The sequence below is a fragment of the Rhipicephalus sanguineus genome, chromosome 6 (genome assembly GCF_013339695.2).
Source record: "Rhipicephalus sanguineus isolate Rsan-2018 chromosome 6, BIME_Rsan_1.4, whole genome shotgun sequence".
In the NCBI taxonomy this organism is placed as follows: Eukaryota; Metazoa; Arthropoda; class Arachnida; order Ixodida; family Ixodidae; genus Rhipicephalus; species Rhipicephalus sanguineus.
This window is the reverse complement of record NC_051181.1, coordinates 41,436,873-41,463,470: the sequence shown is the minus strand read 5'-3', so window position 1 is coordinate 41,463,470 and position 26,598 is coordinate 41,436,873. Positions and strand designations below refer to the sequence as shown.

General features: G+C 45.1%; 1 protein-coding gene across 4 annotated transcripts in view; it reads left to right on the top strand.

Moving 5' to 3' along the window:
* The window catches only part of LOC119395728 (NADPH oxidase 4), a 357,853-nt gene extending 331,255 nt beyond the window's left edge, over nt 1–26,598 (top strand). For all 4 annotated transcript variants that reach the window (XM_049416759.1, XM_049416758.1, XM_037662740.2 and 1 more), the window contains exons 12-18: nt 1,507–1,567; nt 3,433–3,499; nt 3,823–3,942; nt 17,613–17,721; nt 18,669–18,746; nt 20,823–20,923; nt 26,000–26,598. In XM_049416759.1, the coding sequence (XP_049272716.1) occupies nt 1,507–1,567; nt 3,433–3,499; nt 3,823–3,942; nt 17,613–17,721; nt 18,669–18,746; nt 20,823–20,923; nt 26,000–26,120 (657 nt within the window). In that variant the 3' untranslated portion in view covers nt 26,121–26,598. The remainder of the gene's footprint in view (nt 1–1,506; nt 1,568–3,432; nt 3,500–3,822; nt 3,943–17,612; nt 17,722–18,668; nt 18,747–20,822; nt 20,924–25,999) is intronic.

The window sequence follows — 26,598 nt, the reverse complement described above, 5'->3', positions numbered from 1 at the left end:
TAGCCATTTTTGCCCGTTTTTCGCGTGATGTTACGGTGATTGTAACTATGACGATAAAGATGACGAGTGTTTTGCTAATCTATGTGTGCCGGCTGACTGTAATTGCTATATTCTTTGCAGTGTTGCTTTTTCACGCCTCTCTGCGAGAAACAATATATCTAGTTTGCGGTCTTCTCCGACCTTTCTCCTGCAGGAATGAGCTGTGCCTAATCTGTTTAAGACATACGACTTTAGAGAAACACCCTTTTATGAATCGTAAGGCATAATGTAAATTACATCATCATATTCTCTTTTGCTGGTTACTTAAAACGCTTAGAATTTGGGCAATATGACGATTCTGCCATAACCGGTGCAAAAAAAACCTCAATCCGCACTGACCTCCCACAACGGCTCCAATAGTAGAGTGGTTTAACAACCTACGGAAGTACGGTACGCAAATACGTTAAGGCAGTACGGTAGCGTTCCTCCTCTCCCATTCGTTGTGCTTAAGGTGCTCCCACTTCCAGTATGAGTGTGTCCCCCGAACCACAAGTTTCTTGTTAGCAACGCGTAGGCTGACAGGCAATAATGAGGCGTGACAACCTCAAAGTAAGTTTCGCAAAATCGTCTGTGGTGTTGGGGTGCCTTCACTGGCAAAAAGCACAGCGACCGGGAAAGGAGGAGCGGTACCGTCATACCGTACTGTATTTGCGTGCCGTATTTCCGTAACTTGCTAAAAGACTCTAGGGATGAGCATGACCAGGTGGCATTTGGATCTGCGAGATTGGCAGGCAGGCCTGCCCGTCTTTTTTCTTGTTCATCATCATCATCATCATAATCCGCCTGACTACGCCCACTGCAAGGAAAAGGCCTCTCCCATGTTCTGCCGGCCCTGTGCTTGCTCCTGCCACGTTTCTTGTTACTACGTAAGGGCTGGACTTAGAGTTAATAGAGAGTTTGAGAATTGGGGACCAACGACGCTGGGCCCCCAAGCTGCGTAGGGCAGCCTGCTCTTGCGTTCGAATGATCGGCAGAGTTTGAGAATCGGGCCAACGCAGGATGCGTTGTGTGAAGCACATGGAGCGCTACGCGTGACGAAATTTAAAATCATGCGAGACGCGGACCATACTCTCTAGCCACCGTAGCCATACTGCGCCGTTGCCCGCGCCGCGTCTGTCTTCTCGCTGGTGACCCAAGACGCCTTGGGGCCCCACGCTAGTTTTCAATTTTTGCGTCTCGGGTCAACGCGAACGCAAGAACCCAAGAGTGGCTTGGGTTCTGCGCATGCGCCCTGGCGGCTCGCAAGCTTCTTGGGTCTCAAACTCTCTAATTCTCAAACTCTCTAATATTATTGAACCCTTCTACGTTCATAAAGCAAATATAAAACTCTAGAATATCCTTTCTTAATGTATCCCCAGTATCTGGTTGTGTCGTGAAAAGGAAAGCCTTACAGAATTCCTACCATGTTCATTCGCTGATACTATGGTTTTCTTAGGCTAATCTTTTTCTTTTGTTTCTTCGTTGCAGTGTTCTAAAGGCGGGGACAACACATTCACGCTACACTTGACTACGAGCGGAGACTGGACAGGTTAGTTTGCTTTGACCATCTTCACACTACACGGCAATCTTCCTTACACTCAAACCTATGCACTCAATGTTCGTTTCGTCATTATGATGCACTAAACGGGAAAAAAGAGGCAGCTAATTGCACAGTTATAGGAAAGGTTGAAGAAAGGTGCGGGATGAACGCAGCATGTTTGAATTTATGCTACGTGGAGATGGAGTTCATTGATTCATTCAATGCTGTAGAACTATCAGCGATGCATACACTTTTGTTTATCTTCATTCCAGGCACAACATAGCTACATGCAATACTTTGCTCCAAGCACAATTCATAAGCAATGCCAGCAGCAGCTCGTACGAACACACGAACGTTCGTACGTATAGATTCTGGCGATTATTTCGACACAGAGGTATCAGCAGTGGGAAGACGACGTTCAATATTTGCAAAAGAATGTGTACACGTCTGTCGAGAAATATAACTCAATATAAAGCAAGGCTGGCTCGCCCAACATCACAAAGAACCGTCTGCTACGAGAAAAGAGTGAAAATCTGGCACGTGATGCAGTTGCGAAACGATACAAAATACTTCTTTGCACTAGGGAGGCGGACGTGCGATTGCAACCAAATGGTCCACTGCTGTTAGGGAAGAGACAGATCACAAAATTTATTTACAGTTGGACATCACGGAACCCTCCTCTTTCGACGGGCTGATGCTAAAGAAAGGTCGGACATAAGTAGAAAGTTTGTTGATGAAACGCAGAAGCCATAATGGTGAAGAGGGAAAATATATCCGTTGTGAACACGCGCTTAGGTAGTGGCGTATGGATACCACTTCCCTTCTACTACTCATGTGAAAGAGTTTTCATGAGAACAAAAGTACCAAAATGACAGCGTCCGATGCATATTCATATAACTTCGGGGACTTGTCGTGCATGCGAAAACCTCTATGCTGAGGTAACGCTAGGCTTTGATAGCATCAGCGGAATGTAAGAGCACATTACTAAGTTTTATACGTGGTAAATTAAGTCGACTGTTCCTGCATGTGTGATACTGCTGATTACGATTAAAGGGATTATATAGCGATATTGTTGCACCCATGGAGCTCAGCCCAGATTCCGTTGCGCCACTACCATCACACCCCATCGGCGCAGCAAAAATTAATCGCTTATTTTCATTTGACGTTGAGAAGAAAGCTTTATGGGTGCTTTTGTTTTTATAACATATGTTAGCTTTCTTTCTTGTTCGTCTTTTTGAAATTGCTACACCTACAGAGAGAGGCCACCGAACTGTTAAGAGGTCTTGTTGTTCACCTAGCAGTTGATGCCGCAGCATTACCGCTGACGCTGCCGAATGCTCCATGTAGAAGCCTAAGTTTTCGTTCCGCGGGTAATTTGACTCGGCGTTCTAGACGGTCCGCCATGTCGCTATAGAAAAAAAGAAGTCATCGTTGTTTCGCATGTCTAGAGTGGCGCTGTGGAGATACGGTGAATGTGTCAGCGCGTGGTAGCGCGCATTGTTTGATGGAAGAGAGTCTCGAAGCAGTGCTGCAGTAATAAGCGAGTTGAAGACGACGTGTACGTTTTTATTGTCATCGCTATATTAGAAACGCAAAATTTCAAAGCGCTAGCAAATAATGTAATTACAGATAACGCACAAATGCTGCTGACTTTCTTATTTCACTGCATTTACGCTATAGGTGTAATCAGTCTGGAAGGCAAAATCTAAACAAAATGACGCATATTTGCTTGAACATTCCATATTTGAATGCGCGTTTGTTCCAGTGTTTAAAGCACACGCATTTCGACTTGCATTGACTTATATTGACTCACACGTACCACAACATTCCGAGTTGCATTCGTCGATCTCATTTTTATCTCGTTTTCCTTTCAGGTGTGCTACGAACAAAGCTTGTCACCCCGAAAGTTTCTAAAAAAAGTGACAAGGCATCGTATCCGAAGTAAGTTTAATATCTCAGCTTTCAGTTAAGGTATCATTGGCCTAATGGTAGATATTTTGTCAATGCGCACAGAATTTAAAAGTGTTATTTGTAGCTGTGCGTAAGAGTACTCTGGTAAAAAATAATATAGGTACATATTTATGTAATGGTAGAATAGGCGCTTCAGTACTTAAAATGCAGTTTTATACTTCGAAGAATACAATGTGGTACTTAGGGCGTCTCAAAACTTATGCACTATATGAACATGTAGTATTGCCGTATTTTGATGCATTGTCTTGAAAAGCTTCCTAAACCATTTTCTTTGTGCCTGTTGAACGTTGCAGGTTGTACGTGGACGGCCCATTCTGTAGCAGGTCTGAACGGATAGGACGAAGTGCCATCACTATTTGCATCGCCGGTGGTATTGGCATTACTCCCTTTGTCTCGTTCTTCAATCACATAATGTAAGTCCTTTGGTTATGTGCGTTGCTTCAATTTATGTTACACTGATAACAACATGCTTATTTCTAATTACGCAAACAATGCTGAATTCAGTGTTCCAGTTAATACGATATCGCAAACAAAAAATCATCCGGTAATCTACACGTATCACACGCATTTAGAGAATGGGAAATATGTATAGGGTCGACCTCAATAGAACGGTGCTAATTTCATGCTTTTTAAATGCACAGCAAGAGTAATATCATATGTATAACGTCGAAGAAGACTTCCGAGGTAAGAGGATTCTAGAATATGAAGAAATGGCTAAGCATTAGCATAAAGCTACCACGTTGAAATTCTTTCTAAAGGGGCGCTGCAATATTTTTTGAACATAGTCAGAAAGCGATCCATATCTGTAGCTGAGGCTGGCGATTACTGTACTACACGCAGCAGGTAATCTACAGTTTCTTTGGAAAAGCGACCGGATGCTTTCTGCTCGGCAATATAACAATAACAACGCAGCTGGTGGGAGCAATGGGGCGCCACAGGTGTTGGCTGATTTGATGTACGGGGCCCTAGTCAACGATTTCGGAGGCGTCGCGCCGCGTCGTTTAAGTGCCTCGGCCACCCACAGGGTGCCGCCACTTGCCAGCGGCCCTCATGTCTGAACCAGAAGTATATAGCCGCCAATTCGCAATGGAGGATGGATGGATGCTATAAGCGTCCCCTTTATAAGGGGGCTGTGGCAAGTGTGCCACCAGGCTCGACAATAAAATCGTGTTTCTCATTCCCTTCTTTTTTTAATGTTGGCTTAATGTCTCTGCTTGAAATAAATCTATCTTACCACAGGAAAAAAAACAAATTCTCAGCCCAGTTCTCTGCCCTTTCCGGCAGAATGTCTTATTTTTCCCAATATTTATTTTTGTCCCTTCGCTCTAATTTTCTGCCACCAGTACTCTAACCGTTTCTTACTTATTTCAATCGCGGGTGTGTTCAGCTTTCCATTGTTGTTCCTAAAACCCAAGGCTTCGTGTAGGCTCGTGCCCAAACGTACACGTGGGTGGATATCTCCACATTCAATCAGAACATGCTCCGCCGTTTCCTTATCTTCCCCACAGCAGGTGCATTGTTCTTCTTCTTTACTGAATTTCGCTTTATAGACCCTATGCAAAATCTGCTGCCATCTAACGGCCGCTGGTGTGCATTTCCGTCATGTTTAAGGCTAAGCGCGCACCGCGTGTGCACACACGGAGCTTACGTATTAACGTGTGGCGTCTGCCAGGAACGGCAGTGCCGACATATTTTCGCTTACCGTGTTGCTCAGATTGAGAAATTTGGAATGCCGAAAAGGGGTTTACAGGAAACTAACCTCCATGTTATTAGATTTACTCGCAGCCTAGGAGAAGCAGCAGATCGTTCCGTTGCTCCGGCTACGGCTTACGACTAAAGCCGCGCTTACGTTCGCCGTTTCTAACAGATGCGGCATGCGACACCATCGGCGCTCACCAGAGAACACTCTTTCGTGTCATGCCGGAACGAGACAGTTTTCATGTGCTTGCACGCACAGACAAACCAACTTCGTGTACGAGCTTTCAAAGCTGCATCGCGGCTATTCGCGCATGCCTGCGTTGCTGTTGACGGCATTACTTGTTTATTGCCTTGCGATAACAATTCGATGTTAGACGGGTAGCTCGTGCGCGTAATTTGTTCTCAGCGAACGGACCGATTAAGCTGGATCGTGTTGTTGCAGTTAGTTTCGATTGTGGAGTTTTAACAGGGTACTGTTTGGTTGGATGCTTTGTGCGAATATAGCTTCACGATGCGTATTTTTCAAGCATTTTGAGTGCTACCACTGCCGAATTTAGAGGGGCAGCCCCACCCCTCGATTTTTAAATTTATACCCCCAAAACAGGACATATCAGGTTCTCCCAAAAGCTGATCCTCCTCCGAAAAAATTCTGTATCCGCCCCTTTTTGCGATGACATGTTAACAGATGCTTCAAGTGTGTGGCACTTTTCGTATAAAACTAAAAAACTAATGCTGTTCCGGGAAGTGTGTTACATTCAACTGTGAGTGCGCTATTGTTGGTTACGCGCTGAAGTGGTTTGCTGCAACGGCTTCAAATTGTAAGACACCAGTAGGCCCCGAAAGCGACGCGATTATTGGCCTGTCGTGTTACTTACGAGCACATGTCGGAAGGATATTGCATAAAACACCAGCTAATCGGCACCTACTTCTTGGAGCAACTAACACTTTTCATGTTCACTTTTCACGTGCGTGAGATGCGTAATTTCCTTACATTTTAATTGTACAGAAATTGTATATTTTTTATTACAAAATTAAAAAGGAGAACACTTTATTTACAATTAGATCCCAACACAAGGTTCGCACCCCTTATGAAATACGCGCGCTTTGAAATGTGTAAACAGCACTCTCTTACCGTCATCGCTGTGCCAAGTCGTGTCGCGCGCTAAACTCTCTTCCCAGTTATCCTACACTACACTTCAGAGAGCTAACAACGCTTTATTCACTACACCGAAAGCAGAGAGACAAAATTTATAACCTAGCGCATAGCTTCATTCTCAACTACGGCAGGCCTACATGTGACTCGGTGGCGAACTTGTAGCTTCGTTCTCGTTGTGAACTGCCAACGCAGAAAACCAGGAAATCCCGGTAATGTGTACACGCCCTTACACACTCGTCTGACATTTTTATGCCCCGATTGTTTACTATCAAATGAGATACGAGCAAGTCATAGCAGTGAGAGCAATACGATTCGGACTCAAACCTCCAACATGGCGCCGAATCGGTAGCTTCGTGAAACCTCCGACAGATTGCAGCAATTTTGCATAAGGTCCATAACTACACGTTCTAAGGCAACCCGATCCTCGCTTCAAACAGTAAAGCGCTTCCCCTTGAATTATCGTAAAATGTCTCCCTCCTTATTTCATTTTGCCCTTTCGGTAGTTACTCAGCTGTGCCCTGATATATTTCAGCTTTGCCCTTTCGGTAGTTACTCAATGCCCATAGACCGTCACGCCACCAAGCGGATGCCAGGAGGAGGGTTCGCAGACGACAAACCGGCAGCCGCTCCCTACTTCGGCTGTGCTAGACCGATTTCAATGCGTTGGCTAGAAAGAAACACTACGACTTTGCATGTTTCATAAATCCGTGAACAAACCGGGCCATCCGTGACAAGATAATTTTGGTTCCTTCTTGCGAGACGCGAAGTTTCGTGAAAATACGTGGTGAAGCACCCTGAGAAAGTCGTGCTGCCAATGATGGCACACAGCGTGCACATTTCAGCTCCGCGAAGTTTTCTGTGGCCACGCAGGTTAATGAAATGTTAGTGTCTTTTTCTGTCGAAACTCGCGCTATTTCGCTTTTATATAATATCCGTCGGTGTTTTTATGGTGTATGAAACCCATAACACTATACGCGGCGTGTCGCGTGAGCTCGCAATGTCCTCTTCTGTAATTGAATAATACCAGGGCCTTCGTAACAAGCAGGTGATACAGTAAACTAAAATGCCTTACATTTTCTCAGAAAAGAGCTGTATGAATTTTGCGAGCGACCATTCAGTCATTCGGGGCTGCGCTCGCTCCACGGCTATCGTAAACTACGACCAAGTACCGGCAGTGTTGCGGGCTCTATCTTGTCCTCAGCTGACTCATTCCGGCGGTGATTGATTGATTGATTGATTGATTGATTGATTGATTGATTGATTGATTGATTGATTGATTGATTGATTGATTGATTGATTGATTGATTGAATACGTGTATATCCACGTTAGTGGACCCCAGCCGGCGGAATTTGATCAGCAGCCCCGCTCTCAACGCCGTCCTTCACCCGTGCGTTGCTTTCATAGCCAGCGCTGCACTGCATGTTTGTCACGTGGCAACACAGTGCAAGAAAAGTGTTCTCTGAGTACAGAACGCGAAGAAGGCGAGGCAGCTCTCGGGGGAGGAAATTCTTTTGATTAATTTTGACAATGCTGTTCAGACAGACAGTGCACCTGACGACGAGGATTTTTCACTGGACATTGAAGGCTGTGAAACCACCGATAGCGACAGCGTCGATGAAGATGCTGCAGCAGTGATTCTCTTTAACGTGCTTTGCTGGTTAACCACCCCTGTTCCCTCTTCTTTCTTTCCTTTAATCTCTTCATCCCTTTCCCCCGGTGTAGGGTAGCAAACCTGACGGGCGTCTGGTTGACCTCCCTTTCATTCCTTTCTTTCCTCCTCCTCCTGAACGACAAGCTTTTCACTATCGTAAGTCTCTTTGACTGTACTTGATGCACAATAGTGTTCAGGGCAAAAGAAAAGCATAATTTTTATGATGCGATGCACGTAGCGCAATTTTTGTGGCCGCATGCTGCCAACAAGCTCGACAAGCGGAAGCGAAACGTGCAATCGCGTCCACAAGCCGCACCGCTCAGTTTGCCAAATAAACTTGACCATTGCCGTCCGAGCGGTGTCGTTGTTCAAAAATTCTTCGACGTTGCAAAAAGCTTGCGTGCGCATTCGTTTCGAGGTGTTCATTAAACCTTTAACATCCGAGAGAAGTGAACTGGGCACTCCGCGTTCTTCACAACACAAGTAATAGAGACGGAGCAACATGTTAGAAACCATCGTCGCGCTAAACATGCGGTCCTGTGCAGCAACGATGGCGTTACTCGCCAGTGGCCTATTACTACGGCAAATACGATAGGCAGGCATCGTACGTATACTTGGAGTGCCGTTCAGTTCATACGTTTTCTGTAGCGCGCACAGGATTTCGTAAAGCATCGTTGATGCACGGTAACGGGAGCCGAAATATAACCTCTCACACCGCGGAAAATAATGAGGTAGCGAGCGTTTCGCACTTTCCATGGTTTGGGCAAGTATTGTGGCCTGATGTCCACTTCAGTGCAGTTCATGACCTCGACGGTGAAAATGGCACGGGCCGTACGTGCGCACGTCCTATCTGTTCCTATGCTAACAACCGGTTGACCCTCCTCCGGGCGCCATCTTGAATCGCACAGCGCGCCACCTAAAGTTCGTGGGCATTGCAAATACGAGCGAAATAAAAAGAAAGGAAAAATATTGGAGATCATGACGCGGCGGGGGGGGGGGGGGCATATCTGTTGGTAAGCGGATCACCCCCTTGCCGCACCGAGCGAGGATGCCTACTTGTATACAGCATGTAGCTTTAGGCACGGATCGTGGTGCTCCTAAACAACAGCAATCGGAACGACCAATTCGTGCAGTATTAAGGCTTGCCCGCCAGACGACGTGACGTTCCGGTTTTTGCGAATTGCAAAAGCAATTTAAAACACTAATCTTATCGAAATGGTGGAAGAACGCATAATTCTATCGCAACAATTGTCACTTTCTATTTCCAGCAGTGCTTTTTGACAAGTTGTGGCCGGTTGTCAGTCCCTTTAACTGCGCTTGTAGCTGACAGATTCTAAAACTTTTTGCAGACTGAAATTCGTAAAACAACGAAATTTAGTACTCAGGTCATTCTTTGACAACTTAAAAAGGTGCAGCAGGGCCACTCAAACAGGAAATTTAAACAACTCCTTGTGTCGAACCTATCATTAGGTAAAGCGGTCGGCTAGTAGCAATTACCATTAAAGAGTAAAAAGCTTTGTCAATTTGACCGTCCCCTCCACCCCTTTTTTTTTTGTTACATCACACCCGCCGCGTTTTTATACTATGCTCGTACTGTGTATACTATGCTGGTACTGTACTATGCTCGTACTGTCCTCACATATGGATGTCCGACTTATATGTTACCAACTTTATAAAAAATAAATATGCATCAAAAAGCTCACTTGCGCGAATCACCGAAGAGCAAAATAACGAAATAGCGCACGGGAGTTTAACTATAGCGTAGGCGGTACTTGGGTGTCCCATTCTGTTTATTCAGCAGTGTGATGCACAATGTAGGTCGAACGTGGACCCTTCTATACACTAAATGTCAAGGCAATGCGGGCTGAGAGAGAGAGAGAGAGCTCTTTATTGAAATGCAGAGAATTTAGCAGGCGTGTGTAAATTCGCTGACTTGCTACTCTGCGTGGGGAAGGGGACTGAAAGACACAAAGAGAGAGAGAGATATAGAAAAAAATATATAAAAAGTGAAAATAGAATATAAAAGAGGTAAAAACACAAACTGAGTTTTTTGTATCTTGGGCGGGGACGTGTGCTGACAGTGACATTACGTGCTCTCAAGGTGTCAATAAAGTTTGTCGAGCTGACCGATGCTCTCTAAATATCTGAAGAGCAGTTTCATCGCTTGCCTCTGTTGCGTGGCGCAGGGTAAAGGGCCCAAGACACAGTCAATTGATAAGGTTCTTTCGGTCAGCATATGCATGCAATGTTCATAGAGCGCACGCTCTTCGGCATACGCTCGGCACTCCAACAAAATATGCTCGACAGTTTCTATAGAGCCACAGTTATGACAGTACGGACTTTCGGTTTGACCGAAGCGGTGCCGTAAACTGTTTCCATAAGCACTGTTTAGTCGAAGACGATGGTACAGAGTTTCGAGGTGTCGAGGAATTCTGCATGGGAGTCTTGTTCTTAGATGTGGGTCGATAGAGTAGAGGAAAGCATAATGATGTGTCGAAAGGTTCCAGAGCCTCTTGTTTTCTTCGGAAGCAAGTCTCTTAGCCAGCTGGGAAGCATCAGATTTAGTGAAATAGGTTCGCCTACAATTTCGGTTTTGAAGTCCTTTGCGTGCCGCTTCATCCGCTTTTTCGTTGGCCAGAATACCGCAATGAGCTGGTATCCACTGAAATGTGATTAAGTTACCTGTGGTAACAGCCAAGTGGTGTAAGTACGCTATATCAAATGAAATCGGATGATGATTTGTTTTCTTTAAGAGGTTGAACAGTATCTGGAGAGCTGCCTTGGAGTCGGTGAGGACCACCCATCGGTTCGGCGTTTGAGGTAGAATGTAGAGGACAGCTTCTTTGATGCCATGAAGTTCAGCTGTCGTCGAGGATGTCCTCCTCTGTAGCCGATAAGATAGCATTTGTCTTGTGGAGGGGACATAGAGGCCATAGGATGACGTCTCCTGAGTGGTGGAGGCGTCAGTATAAATATGAGTGTGCTCGGCATAGTGCTCGGCTAAGTAGAGGAGAGTAGTCTGCAGCAGTGCGGTCTGTGAGATGCGTCTCTTTGCTCCGTTGATGCCTGGTACAAATGGTTTTATATCAAGAGGTGAAAGTGTCCAAGGAGGAAATCTCGGAGGCATTGTTTGCAGTGGCTGTCGAATAGTAGTAAGTTGCAGCTTTTGCACGGCTTGTCAGAATGCAGAATTGCTGTGGGTAAGATGTGCGCGGTACAGAAAATTCTTCTTCCCTTGTATGAGATGTCGAAAATGAGTGCGCATGGTTTCTTGAGTAGCGATAACTTCTAGCGGAAGACATCCTGCTTCCGCTACAGTTCCCGAGGTTGATGAGCTCTTCGGGAGGCCTAGACAGATTCGTAGGCAATTGTTTCGTGCGGCTTCTAAAGTTCTCTTGTTTGCTGGTGATAATCGGTGAAGCACCGGTAGGCAATAGCGCAAGGTACCTTCAATGTACGCTTTCTCAAGTAGTACCATTGAGCGGCAATTGCACCCCCATCGTGTCCCCGCCATGAATTTGAAGAGTTGCGTTGCTGCAACTATCCTCGCTCGAAGTTTCTTCACCTGAGCAGACCAGGAAAGATTTCTGTCGATGACTATTCCAAGAAATCGCTGAGACCGTACATAGATCAGCGGCCGTCCACCGAGGAGGAGCGGATATTTGGTCATTTTCTTTCTCGTGAAAGCGATGGCTGTGCTCTTTTCTGGAGAAAAGTGTAGACCTCGGGGAGCCAAATACGTGGAGAGGTTCCGTAATGCTTTTTGAAGGCGTTGTTTGGTGATGTAACGCGAAGTTGAAGCGCTCCAGATAGAGATATCATCGGCGTAAATCGTGATATGCACTCCTCGCGGCAATATCCTTGTTATATGTATGAGGGTGAGCTTGAAAACTAGCGGACTGAGCACAGCACCCTGGGGTACGCCCTTCTCTACGGAGTAGAACTGTGTGGGACCGTTTGGAGTGCTCATATATATCTTCCGTTCTTTTAGGTAGCTCTCAATCCATTTGTACAACCTTCCTCCGAGGCCAAGGCTGTCCATGGCTGCAAGAATGGCATGGTGAGAGACTGAGTCAAAAGCTGCTTTGATGTCTAGGAAGACAGCTATCGGTATGCGTCCAGCAAAGAGGCCCTCTTCGAGTGAAGAGGCGAGGGTGATGACATTGTCGATAGCTGCCCTGCCTTGGCGGAAGCCGTTCATTTCTTGGGGAAATTTGTCATGGCTTTCTAAGAACCATGCCACTCGTTTATGAATCATTCTCTCCATAAGCTTGCCAACACAACTCAGCAGGGCGACGGGCCGGAAAGAGACGTAGCTTGTTGGCTCTTTACCAGGTTTCAAAATCGGCACTATTTTCGCGAGTTTCCATTCTGCAGGGACCTCGCCAGACAGCCATGAAGAATTATAATATTCCAGAAGTCGTAGGCGGGAGGCGTGGGGTAGTTTTGCGATGGCTTCGTAGCTTATTTCGTCATGGCCGGGTGATGTGTGCCTGTTCGATTCACTGATAGCAGTGTTCAGTTCTTCAATTGTAAAAGGCAAGTCCAATGCTGGCACTGCTGCTCGTGAGTTATCAGGCTGATTGGCTGCGGAAGTGGTCCAAGGCATTCAAGTTGCTTCTGATAGCAGTGCGCAGTATCCTTCTGAGAGTTCTTTGAGGGATTTTCGTTCGTGGAAAGAGAGTGCGGCGAAAGGGTGAAGCTGTTGGAGTGGCGTGCGCATGCCTCTAAAGACCCTCCAGATTTTAGCTACCGGTTGACGAACATCCAGCGTGGAGCAAAAGTCACGCCATCTTTGCCAGCTACGTTTATCCAGGTAACGTCGGATATGACGCTGTGTCCGTCGGCAGGCTCGAAGGTCTTCAAGACACTTTGTGCGCAATACTTTCCTTTCAGCTCGCCTGCGAATGGCACACAGTTTTTCAAATTCCTCGTCGTTTGACGGAAATCTGTCATTCTTACATGAAACTCGTGTGCATTCTCTTAGGCAGTGAGCCATTGTAGAAAGTAAATCGTCGTCCTTGGTTGCAGCAGTGATTCCTTTGCTAGCGGCGTCTTTGTATGCATCCCAATCTGTAAATCTTGTAACTAGTTTCCTTGATGACGTCTTCGCACCCACGGCTGATATCATTATTGGGTAGTGGTCACTCCCACGTGTTTCCAAGTCGGTGAACCAGTGAAAATTACGGGCAACTGAGCTTGTTACGAGGTCACGTCGATGCTGCTGGTAGACGTAGTGCCTCGTAGGTAGGTGATGCTGCCGTCATTTAGAGGTTCAATTGAATGCTTTGAAAGTAGTTCTGCGAGCTTGGCTCGTCGCGCACAAATATGTGAGCTGCCCCAGATTTCATTGTGGGCATTGAAATCTCCACAAATGATGTGTGGAGAAGGTGTCCTTGAAATCAAGTTTTCAAGTCTTGAAGCGTCGAAAGGCCTGCCTGGCTCCAGTATACTCCAATCAGGGTGTATTCTTGTTTACCTATTAATGTAATGGCGCACACATATTCATTGTCGCTGTGGGGTGGGATGTCGATCTCGGAGGCCGGAATATCTCTGCGGAAGCCTATTAGTAGCCTACTGATATTGTCAGGTCGTTTTGAGTGATGAAAATAATATCCGTTCATTCTGAAATGAGGTCCGACGCGTGATTCAGAGATGACGATGAAAGGGATTTGGTACGCTCGCACCAGTTGTCGGAAATCCGAAAGCTTCGAGCGAAGCCCGCGAGCGTTCCACTGTAATATGGTGCATGTGCGAAAGATTGTATGGATGGTCAGTTCAGGTGAAGATGTCGTTGGGGAAGCCATGATTAATACTGCGAGGGAGCGCGCCCCTGCGGAGCGTAAAACGTCGACACCAGCGGCTCCATTGTAAGGATTGCTTCCACCTCTGGGAGACTTCTTGACGAGGGATTTCCGCGGACAAGGGCTTTGATGGCTGCAAACAACATCGGTATCAGTATGCGTGTAACATCTTGGTCGGTGTTTCCGAGTTGCTGCCTCTCGCAGTTCACCTTGTCCTGTTGAAGCGACTGAGACTGTTGACGGCCGTAATCGCTTGGTGGGTCTTGTGAGACCGGTTGCGGTGGTTTCGATGAATGCAACAAGCCCATGGATTTACCACGTTTCTTTTTAGTAACATCGGCGTATGTGTTACCAGATGTCTTTTGGCTTTGTAGTGATTGTTCCTGGGAGACGTCTGTCACACTCGTGAATACCACTTCAGGGTTAGGCGGTGGTTCATTACGCCTCGGTAGTTTTCCCTGTGCTTGCTCCAACGTGCGTGCGAGTGTAGCAGCCTTCTTTTTAATACATCCTCCATATGAAGCAGGGTGTGGACCACCACAGTTTGCACATTTAGGTTGAGCTCTTGAGGTGCACTCCTTGTGCGAGTGAGGCCCAGCACACACTTTGCAGCGCACCGGGCCAGTACAGTGTCTCGATATGTGACCATGTCTTTGACACTTGTAACACTGCGTAGCTGCCCCGTGCTTTCAGACCGTACTTTCAGAATGAATACGCCATAGTCGGCGCATGTATAGAAGGCTATATAGCAATGAAATTCTTCTGAGCCTATGACTTAAGAACAGTTGTCTTGTCTTTATTGGTGCGACTTTTTTAGCCCAGTAGCTTTTATCGCACAGCTCAGGAAGTTGCACGACGTGTCGACGGCTGTAACTCTTCTGAGACATTTTAATGCAGGATTAGTGATCACTGATCACTTGTTTCCTGCAAGCGACAGCTCTGAAAAGTAAACAAAGGGCGGCAATAATAAATAATTAAGTTTACCGTCATGATACATCTTCATTTATTGCATGTCAGACGTACAAAGATCTGTATTTTCTGGAATTCCTACTGCAAGCCTGCACATACTGGATATGCGGCACCTGATATCTTTTTTTTTTTTCAAAAGTACATGAAATATGCGATGGCAATTTTATCGCACTGACGCTGGTGCTACACACGCTACGATATTTGGCTTTCGCGATTGTCGCTTCACACGATTAATCTAAACAGTCAGGCAGTTCATACACGCCTCACAGTTTATTTAATAAATCGCGGTGGATTTGCTGCCCTGCAGTGAATGATATTGCTACTCGGTATGCTATCACTCGAGCGCTACCGACCAGCTGCGGGACGGACGTTGCAGATTTCCTTCTTTACGACATCATTCTCCAGCATGGCGCTCCTCGTCACTTACTCACAGATCGTGGTCGCTGCTTCCTGTCTCGTGTGGTTGACGACTTACTTCGATCTTGTGCTACTCGTAACAATATCAAGCGCTTCTGACGACAGAAAAAAAAATTAAATATTCCAAACAGCACAAGCTAATCGAATGAAAGACAATCTATGAACTTTTCTCAAAAGGTATTGTGTTCGCTTTTAAATATGTGTGGTGTTCTTTTGTAGAAATAGGTACATGCGAAATAATGACAAAATTGCACAATAGTTTAGGAAGTAAGCTCACTGTTAGGAATGCCATTTTTGTTCAGCTAATTTATTTATTTGTGTAGTTATTTATTTACTTATATACTTATTTATTTGTCTTGTCCTTGTGACATTCGCGACCTGATACTGTTGCACGAACACATGCAGCCGTATGTGCTATTAAAAGCAAGAACAAAACAAACATACAAGCTTAGGCGACAGTGCAAAAGAAATCAGCCAAGTAAGAGCACCGAGCGTGGCAGCAGGGGAGGGCACGCTGGAAGATGATGTACGGCACGGTCACATAAGAAAAACATTTATCCATAGAGTTGACGCAAGGAGTTATGATCAAAACAACTCGGCTATGTGGCAAGCCGGAATACGCAGCGCTCGAAGTTAGCAGCGCTCTGCAAACAATAACACAGCGCGCTGTGCTTACCGAAGTCAGACAGTCCTGTGATGTCCCATGTACATACGAAATCCTTCAGCTTGAAAGAACATATTGGCCACGTACACGTAACTCCTCCTCCCCGATTTACGGGGAGGAGGAGTTATGTGTACGTGCGGCAACGACAACACCAAAGGAAGCCATTTATTACGCAAGGAAAACGAATATTCTGCCAGAGCCAGTTCGCGAGGCTAATCATGGAGGGGGGAGAACCAAAGGACAAAAAGGGAAATAGTGTTCTGTCCTGTTTTAACTGGCTTGCTGTGGAGAGGTTGAGGTTTGTATTACTTCGGCTACTGCATTTCTATAAGTTCTGCAGCAAAAAAAGAAGAATAAAGTGGTTACCCTAAATAGAAAACGAGGACCCGAAACAAGGTAAAAAAATAACATGGTAATGTACAGTTCGCCTGCAGGACTTCACATTGCAGTAAAGCGTCCACACAGGCGCACACACACATTTGCAGTTCTGCCTCCAGTATATGGACTACCGCATCATTTCGTATATAGCAACACATAGCTGTTCATCACATGTGTTTATCTAGTCCAGTGTCCACTAAGAAGTCTTTCAGGAAGATGTTTTCCTTTTGCTGAAGATGCTTTTCAGGCCACGGTCTAAGCAGTTTCGGTAATGTGAGGGGGCGTCTGTTTCTTCTCCAATTTTTCTTTTTCATTGGCGTATTTTACGCATTCCAAAAGAATATGCCCAGCATTCTCGTCTCATGGAAAAACTAGAGCATGCGAATGAACAGTAAAGGAAGTAATAATGCGAACATTCATTGCAGTTGCAAATCCGGTTCGCATCCTCTAGAGGTATATTGCACCAGAACATTCACCGCCTGCCTTGTAAACATGGCATGATTGTATAGCGCTGACAGCGAAAAATTCGTTTTCATAATTTGATTTATCGAAGCAATATTTATTTAACTTTGTTTTATAAACTTGTTCTTTTGAAAAATCTGTACCCTGCTCACTCAACACAGTTCGGACTTACACCTTCACAGTTAGATGTACATAGTTGGATGTATTGCTTCAAATTGGATGACGATTCCCATTCAAAGTAAGGTGGGATCGATGGCTGGCTAAACAACGGTGCTCCGTCAAAACACTCTAATGTTCTAACCATTAGGCCCCAATCCAACGTGCTTCTTTGCTGGCAATGTATCTCTTTGAAACGTACACTTGGCTTCGCTTATAACGACATCACCACGTAAAAATATGATCAAAGCAATAAAAGATGGCCGGCGTTAAAAAAACTTGCTCGTAATATCTGTGTGTTATTCTTTCGAAGACACAAATATGTAGCGAAAAAAATGGTGTTTCATCATTGAGATATGATTTTCAAATTGTATACGTGTTACGCTTGATTTTACTTGCAACTCAACACACTGCCATTTCCTTTGGAAGCTCCTAATGCTTATACTATTTCCAAAGGCAATGCGCAGTTATTGAGCACTTCACCAGGTATCGGGACAGAACTTCATCTGCTTTTAAATAACCCGTGACTGAAATATGCGCTGACAAGTGCCACGTCCTCGGATTTTTTATGCATAAGTTTTGGCTTGCACTAAAATGAATAACACAAAAATGTGATGATTATTCAGAAAAGAAAGATGGTTAAGGTTGTGATACGAGAGATCTTTGAGCCAACCGTTTCCTTAACAGACCTAGCAACAACTTCATTTTTGGCATTTATACTTTGCAGCTCTTCGAAGAACGTGTTGCGAGTTGAACGACTGCACTTAGTATGGGTCAGCAGAAGCATCAGCATGTTCGCAACATTTGCGGATCACCTGACCAACTTACACTTTGAGGTACTGTGCGCCTTACCAACTCACGCGAAGACCTTGCACGTCAAATTCAGTGGTTATGTGAGCACCACACCTAAAAAATACCTCAGGCATATACATCAGTGGTCTCTTTAGTCCAAGTGCTTGTCATTTTTTTATCTTGAATAAATGGCAGAAAGATGAAATATATTTCTACAGCCGCTTGCGTGTTGTAAGTGTTCTGAAATGGCAATTACCCTACGGATTTACTCGTAATCATTATAATTGTGGGATGGTGGAACGCTTTTATAGCAGCTTAGATGGAGCCATGAGGTTCCTTCGTTATATAGGTTAGTTTTTGTGTAACTGTGTTTTATTGTTGAAAACGGCCGCTTCTCTTGCAGCACATATCATAGTGTGACATCTGTTTGTAAAATATATGATGTTTGATAAGCAGCAGCTTACATCAATCCACCAAGTATATGAGCAATTAGTCGAGCTCGTTACTTACCTAAACATCTATGTTAAGTCACCTCATAACATATTATAACGCTAGCAAGTCTCGAATGTGACATTGAAAATCGCACCAGCACTAAGACCGCCCGCGTTCTAGATTCGCCAAAAAAAGTCTTAAAAATGGCATCTCTGGGTGTTTTCATAATTTTCGAAAAAATTAAAACTAATTTTACTTGTGCTTGAGAAGTTACCTTCGTTTCATTATTCTTGTCTTGCATGCCAAAATATTACTGTCATAGTTCATAATGCCCTTAAGTGTGAATGTTGACTTTGTAGTTGTTGAACCTATGGAGTGAAAACAGAAACTAAGCTAGATTTGATCTTTTCAAGAAAGTGTGTTTTTAACTGTACGCTTGTAGAGTCTCTTCAGAAGGAGGCTAGCTCCGAGATGGCGCAAGTAGTAGTGCTGTAACCCTGTGTATTAACAGCGCTATCATACTTATTAAAGCACACTTTTTTTTGCCTGTTCCCCGCAGATGTGGCGACAGAACTTGCCTGATTTCTTCACTATGCACCTATATGTGACGCAAGGTAGCCCGCAAGAAATTATTTCGGTAAGCACATTCCCTGTACAGTGTTAATATTCCGTGCTTACAAAGAGTTCGCTCCTTGGCTGCGATGCTCAATAACGATTCATTCTAAAAAGACAGGGCGTGCAAACACGGACACAAGAAAGAAGTCAGGACACCATAAACGCTTCTTTCTTGTGTCCATGTTTGCACGCCCTGTCTTTTTAGAATGAATACTTACCATCTAGCTCAGCTCCCTGTTATTCTAAGCTTCAATAACGATATTTTAAATTCTCATTGACACTCCGCTAACACCAAATGTAATACCACATATAACATATTTTCTACCACGTCACGAAAAAGGCTCGATAGGTTAAGGCAAAATAAATTTTGCATACATTTGCTTGTGCTAAAAGAGTAAACTCTGTTCAAAGTGCAGAGAGATCAAGCAGTACTTTCTAGGCGCATTTGTACTTTTATTTTACTTATTTGGTGATTGCTTACAATGTCGCCAGAGCCGTCGTTCTAACACTGAGACTAGCCCTCGTCAGCGCTTTACCACAGGAAAATATTATCATCTCACGCAACCCTTGTATCATTTACAGGAGGAGAATTAGCTAGTGCGCAGCAAAATAAGGTCCAACATGTCTTAATGAAGTATATTGTGCGCGCACTAGATGCTGCTAACGTAAAATTGCTGCTGCCCTCGTGACAGGTGCCCACGTCAAAATGTTGGCTCCGGTAACAAGCCTCGATCGTCCCCTATTGATCAACATTCACCCTGGAGTGATTATCAAAGTAATCATATGGAGTAATACAGATCTATGGTTAGAGTAGAAATATCAAATGACAGATTTTTTTGTACGTGAGTAAAGTGACAAAAGAAAACACACAATGTATTTTGTTCTTCGTCTCGATGACCAGTTATAGTAGACGTTGTCATGCGGAAAAGCGTCGTTCCGTGATGGTGGTTTTTGCATCCTCCTGATCTGTGTTGTGTATTTTGAACGTGCTTCTCAACGGCATCTTTATGTCACGCAGTTTTTCACGACTTGTTTTTTTGCTGTTTCGGTTGTCTTTCGAATTTTTTCTTATGTTCGACATTCAGAGAACCATAATCGGCACAGGGAACCTTGTAGACAACTCCGGGTACTGCAAGGAGCCAATTTCATGATGCCGACTCCTTTCATCAGCTTCCACAACGGCACATGCGCAGTTTGTATACCGCGTTATAAAAAAGTCTCTACACTGTATCGCGAGTTCGATGAACAGAGGGAACGGAGCCGCTCCACAGTTTGGTTTCGAGCGTACCATTCTGTCTTCTAGTTGTTGGGCCATTAGTTGTCGCATGCAGCAAATAATGACTTGGCACCTTATGCAGCATGCACTATGCTGCACGATGTCCCATCAATATAAGGACTGGATAAGTGAGAATAAGAGTTTGAGAAACGCCATGCTGTGTTTGTCACATTGATCAGTGACCTGTTTTATCAATCATGTTTACAGATGATCACACAGTGTTCCACCGAACTTTTGAATTGTCAAAGTTATGCTAACGTGTGCAGACGAATGTTCTAACCACGTGGCACCGTCGCAACAATCGCACAAAAGTAAAAACCACTAGGTGGGGTGATGCGGCACCCTTACTTTAAGCAGCATTGTGCACGCAATTCTCCAAATGTTGTCGACAAATACTTTGGTAGAAGAGTGCGACGCTGGCGCTAGTCCGTACGCCGATATAATTAAGAGTAACGGCGAAATGGTATAATTGAAAAGCTAGCCCGATCAAACTATAAGAAAGCGTGTTTGGCGACGAGAACTCAGTGTTGCTCGAATGAATGGCAGCAAAGATCGGCGTAATAATCTCGTTTGCGTCATGCAGGAGCACTCTGAGCAAACCAGCACAAAATTTCGGCGTGTAATACAGGCATCACGTACAGAGGCGCCGTATCGAATGGTCATCACGTAACAGTAGTCGCTGAAATCACCACCATATAATCGGGACTCTCACACGCATGCACCGTGCGGCGCACCCTTTCTTTCGCTCGGAGGCCTGTCTGTGTCTGTGATCAGCGAACTTTGTGATTGATGTGACATATCTTGAAGTGATTGTTTCTGCAGAATGAATTTTGGCAGAAGTACCAATTACTCGCAAACCGGATACGCGTCGGAAGACCGGATTGGTCACGTCTGTTTCGTGAGTGGCAGACGGTATACCAAAGGTGAGCTTTTCAGGCCTTATCTTTTCCTGTGTGACCCGATCAGCATTTTGATTGATAACATTGGGACCTTGTACACCAAAAATATCTTGTAAGTCTGTCAGTCGCAGAGGCGCAGCAGCAGACCCAAAACATTGAGTTTGTGCTGACATGCCACTCGACAAGGTGGTATGAATTATAGAGGCTGGAATGAGCTTAGACTGGCGTTGCAATTGTAACAGACAACGTGAAAGGCAGGCATGTCAATAGAATTACTGCCGTTTTTGTTTGTTTAATGTCATACACGAGCGGACTTCACGAGCGTCTGCGAACTACCAGCGCGTCTTTCTGTTGTGTGCGTTCACACTAACTGTTCAACTTTTCTCCCCCTCCCCCCCCGCCCCCCCCGTGTAGCGTTGTCAACCGAGCCAATGCTTGGTTAACCTCCCTGTCTTTCCTCTTCGTTTTTCTCTCTCGGTTAATGAAGGAAATGTTACTTTTAAGGGCTCGTTTTTCTTTGTTATACACAATATTAATGAGAACTAACAAACAGCAATGCCAAGGAAAGTATAGGGGCTGTTATTTGTAGTAATTAGAATATAAATGTGAAGAAAGTAAAGTGGACGAAAAGATAACATGCCGCCGGCAGGGACTGAACCTGAGACCTTCGAATAACGCGTCCGATGCCCTACCACTGAGCTACGGCTGCGGTCATCTCCCCGTCCACTTTATAGGATTTAAACTTAGGGGTGTTAGTCAGCGCCAGTCGCGTTAATGCCATACATAAATGAGCACTGACATAAAATTTTGAAGGTCAGATATATTTGTGTGCACGCGCACACACGTCATCTGTAGGGTAGTGATGGCGCAACACTTGCGTGTGGTATCCGAACCGTATGTCGACGCAGCATATTTTAGGCTTGAGGGGATCGGCCCGTGTCACTTGGGCACACGTAATATACGGCTCGCCCACCACACGAGTCCACATAACTTTTTTTCATTCATTCATTCATTCATGCATTCATTCCTTAATTCATTCATTCATTCATTGCTATGGCTATCAGTGATTTTTTTGGTTAAACGTGCCATTTGCTTTCGGTCGTTTGCTTAAAGGATCAAATGGAAATTTAATTTACTTTTTGCAGTACTTCTTATTGTATAGGTGATGACTAGAGCTATTGGAAAACGCAGCACAACCATGCAGTATAACCAGCTCAACCACGGAGGCTTCTAACTATGACTAAAGCTAGGTGTGCCGATAATCAATTGGCGTCGTTAAAGAAGGTACCTGGCCGCGGCAGCAGCGGCAACTCCTCATGTACGCATGCTGACGTACAGCGATCACGGCAACTCTCCCGTAGTTGTCTGCATAGCACCATACAGCACGATTGTACTCTAAATTTTCTCTGTTAAAATGCGGTAACACGACTTATAATTGGCTCACTGTGCGACTGCGCCGTCGACAGGAAAGCCGTTTGAGAAAAGTGTAATATAAATTGTGCGATCTTCGAGGGCGTCTACGCGCTTGTTCGGCAAGAGTGTGTTCGAATACCGACCGGTGGCAAGTGACATACTAGATGGCGCCCATTTCTCCGACAGCGCCAAAGGCAGAACGAGCCCCGCGATCTGCAGCGAGGCAGCGTTCTTTCTGGCCTTGGGTTGGCCGATAAACTGTTGCAGCGGAGCTGTTATGCTTTTCGTTATGCCGTTACAGGTTCGCATAACCTATCATCATCATGAATGGCCTGCACCTTTCTAGCGCGTACAACGCAATAACTCGGCCGGCTCGCGCTTTCTTCGTCTTTTTCTTCATCTACTTCTTCGCTCTCAGAAGATGTACCCCGGCGCACGCTCTCCCGCTGCGTCGATTTAGCCGCGTAGGATGCAATAACTCGGATGGGTGAGAGAACGAGTACAGAGAGAAAGAGAGAGAGAAGGAAAGCGATAGAAAGAAGGAGAACGATTCTTGGGGGAAAAAAATTCTTGATGAGGCTGGATTTGAACACGCGTACCCAAGCTTTGAAGGCGAGCATCGTAACGACTCGTATATGCAGGCACACTAGCAGAGCAAGACACGCGTGCGCACGAGGGGGCAGTGGGGGCGGCAGCCCCTCCTAATCACCTAAGAAGGCAAACGTGCCCATATCGTTACTCAGCCGGAGCTGCCCCACCATTGCTTGGAGAGCAGGGTTGTGGCCACGCAGGTTTTTGGGGATAATGGCAGTCCAAGAACTGGTTACTTGCCATCTTTACCACCGTGAAGCGAGGGACCAAATGCAGGCCATTCTGAGAAGGATGTCATTGCTTCATTTACACTTTTTCATCCATTGTGTTTAGGACTCGACCAACGGGGGAGGGGGGTCTACGATGAGACATTGTCCCTCCCCCCCACCCCCCAATGGCGAATCCTGCGCACGCCTATAGCCATGACTCTTCCTCAGCATTCTAGTACGACTTCATGATTTCCGCATCCCTCCTGTGACTGTCTGCAAATCGATTAATCAAAAAGGTTTAATGGAATAAGTCTATTACAGAAAATACAGATGTCGATGACGATTAAGTGTTTAGCGGGACACTTTTCATCGACTCGTTATTCATCGATATTGCCGTCCCTCAACCGACGCGAGTCTGAGTTGATGTAGTGAGTGTGCTGTCCTGCGCCTCATCCACTGAGAGCTTAGACGTTAAGAATCGCATGATTACTGCAAGTTTTCAGCCGAGGAAGCTGCTTACGAGACTCGGTCTACATGATGACCAGTGAGTCTACAACAGTGCCAAAACCGGCTAAACTTATGGATGAAGTGTGAATAAGGGAGGACCGTACAATGAATAAGATACCCTTGACGAAACCTGGCTACACATAAACCGAACAGTGTTGTCACATCAGTGATGAAGGACAGTTTACTAGACTTATTAGAAAATATTAACAAATGATGTAACTTCCGCAGTAGTCACTAGCATGCGCCGTACTGCGCTCTTCCCAACTAAACGCGCTCACACGCAGTGTCAACCTGCGGAACGGGACGTTATTATGTACACATAAATGTCTTGCAATTGAGCCCGACTGGCTGTGTGTTTGGCTGCAGTATAAGCCTCGTGAGAGGGAAAAATATTACCTGCCGAAAAGAAAGTATTGCGCTACCGAATTCATGACTCTATGAGTGTGACTCCAGAGTAGCGGCGCGTCTCGGCCTATAACTTATTTCAAAGTAAGTTGGGTCAGTTCGTAATTCTGAGTCAGCCCCGAGCCAGACCATTTGCCTGCGAGGTCCAGTTGCGACTAGGTTGAGTGAGTGAGTGAGTGATTGCGGCGCTATTTTTGGCTAGTTTGAATGCATCAAAACTAGGGGTGTACGAATATTAAATTTCTCGAATACGAATCGAATACGAATATCCATCTTCGAATATCGAATCGAATATCGAATATCAAAGGAAAAATGCCTCCACAGTAACAATATTTTATTTAACATGTAGCTATTTGAAAAAAAAAAAACATTAACAACATTAACAGCCTGACTGGCAACACAGCATACACTGCAATCTCCAGAACACAATGTCCAGGCTAGCACAATGCACATGAAAAGGTACGCTCGCTTGGAACAGAAGTGGCTGGTATAGGGAGTTACATGGGGCAAAGCTTTGCCAGACTGGGGTATCTGAACAGTCCGCCACCAGTCACATGGGTCACTGTCTTTCTTCAGAAGTGGTCCCGCATAGTGAATGAGTGGTAGTGCGGCACGTTACGGCCGCCTAATATTGAAAATGTAGGGTTACATGATCGCCAACAGCTCTGCACGTCGGAGATGCACCAGCAATAAATCACACGTATTGGGGCGCTCGTCGCAGGCAGATATCGTGCCTCCGTGTACTTACGATGTTTATCGCTCCTCTCGGCAACGTTTTTAGCGATACGAACGCAGCAGAAATGTGGAAGACGAGTTATTTTACGCATGATAATCGAATCGCATATTCGAATTTTTCGAATATTCGAAGCTATCGAATATTCGAAACTTTTCGATACGCGATTTTCGAATCGAATACGAATATTTCGATTGTAATATCCGACGAATATTCGAAACTTTCGAATATTTGCACACCCCTAATCAAAACTAACCCACGGCCTCGTCTGTGAGGCTAGAAACGTCACCTATGCATAGGCGATAGGGCAACAAGTGTTATTTGCTTTTTTACCGAATATCTTGGCTATCGAGCACTCGAACGTTCATTTCTTTATAGGCTAGCTTGAGTGCTGGCTGATTTTGTCCACATTGTGGTTTTATTTATTTATTTATTTATTTATTTATTTATTTATTTATTTATTTATTTATTTATTTATTTATTTATTTATTTGAGTGCCATATTGGTGCCCTGTTAGGCGCCATCGAGGTACCGTTATCAGCTCGTCGCAACGTCGTATGCTTTATCCTCAACAGAGCCGCCTGAATCATGATGGTGTGTAAATAAGGGAAATAAATCCCGGTTATATTGAGATTGCATGCTGTTCAGAGAACCGTACATTTCGAAATGAAAAGTTGTCCAGAAACCTCCTTTGCAATATTTCCTGTTATAGCCACTGTGTTTCTTTAGTGTGCAAGGTCCGTCAATAAATAAAAAACAATGAGGTACGCAAAACTTACAGTCGCATTGCGCCCTAAACTTCCAGTTGATGTCTTTCTGACTTTATGTGTTCGTGGGGTAAGCCGTCGGCAAGGCACCCATATTCTGAGATTGAAGTGGAGCGCATAAAAAACAACAAAAAGGACGCTAGCTTACCTTGCCTGGTGGCAGGTCAATTCAAATTGGCCTAAAATTAATCCACAGCCTTTCCACTGTTCGTTCGCCATTGCCTGTCACAGAATGTCGTTCAATAAATGCGCAAGGACAAGTTTTATCCCAGTAAGGCATGTACCGGGTTAGCTGGTGTGGCGGTACCCTGTTTAACTGTACCAGGCAAGTCATAGAACGTCGAAAAAGTCGAGCATAGACACCGCTTTTCTGTGATTCGCCGTTTTAGCAGTCCTTTGAGTTGTGTCGCGGTGTTTAAAAAAATGCGCTTTATTGAAATATTTCGCACCGTAACACTTTTCCATCCATTTACAGGCAAAAAGTCGCCGTCTTTTCGTGCGGGCCGGCTTCGCTTAACAAGGAAATCAAGAAGCACTGTCACATCGCCACCCTGGCGGGGCACAAGTTCGCCTTCTACAAGGAGAGCTTCGCGTGAGAATGCTCGGATGGGCCTCGCGTGCCGGCTGCACTTCCCAGTCATTGCTTGTGATACTCGCTGTTTGCGCTGTGCTGTCTTTAGAAGTGACCTGAACTTCGATCGCCGGTAACTCAAACCGTTCTCCCGTTGTCCATCGGACTGTCAAGAGCGAACGACGCCCAGCAAGTGCCTCTGCATGTGAAAGGCTGCATCCGAGATGCATCGGCCCTCCCGTTTCGACGAGTGATGACTTCCGGGTCGTTTGACCTTTCCTTCAGAGACGTTCTGTTATTTGTTGTTGACTGCTGTGTTGTGCCTGATATCAACTGCTCTGTTTATTTATTTGTTAGTTGATGCTATTTACCGGCAACGCCCCCGCTATTACGCGTTTAAGATTACGTTCAATTTAACGCGAGAGAGTTCCTTCTGTTGTTTGAATACCAGAGTTACGTTGTTTTTTTTATTTGATGAATAAAGATGAGTCCCAGACTTGAGA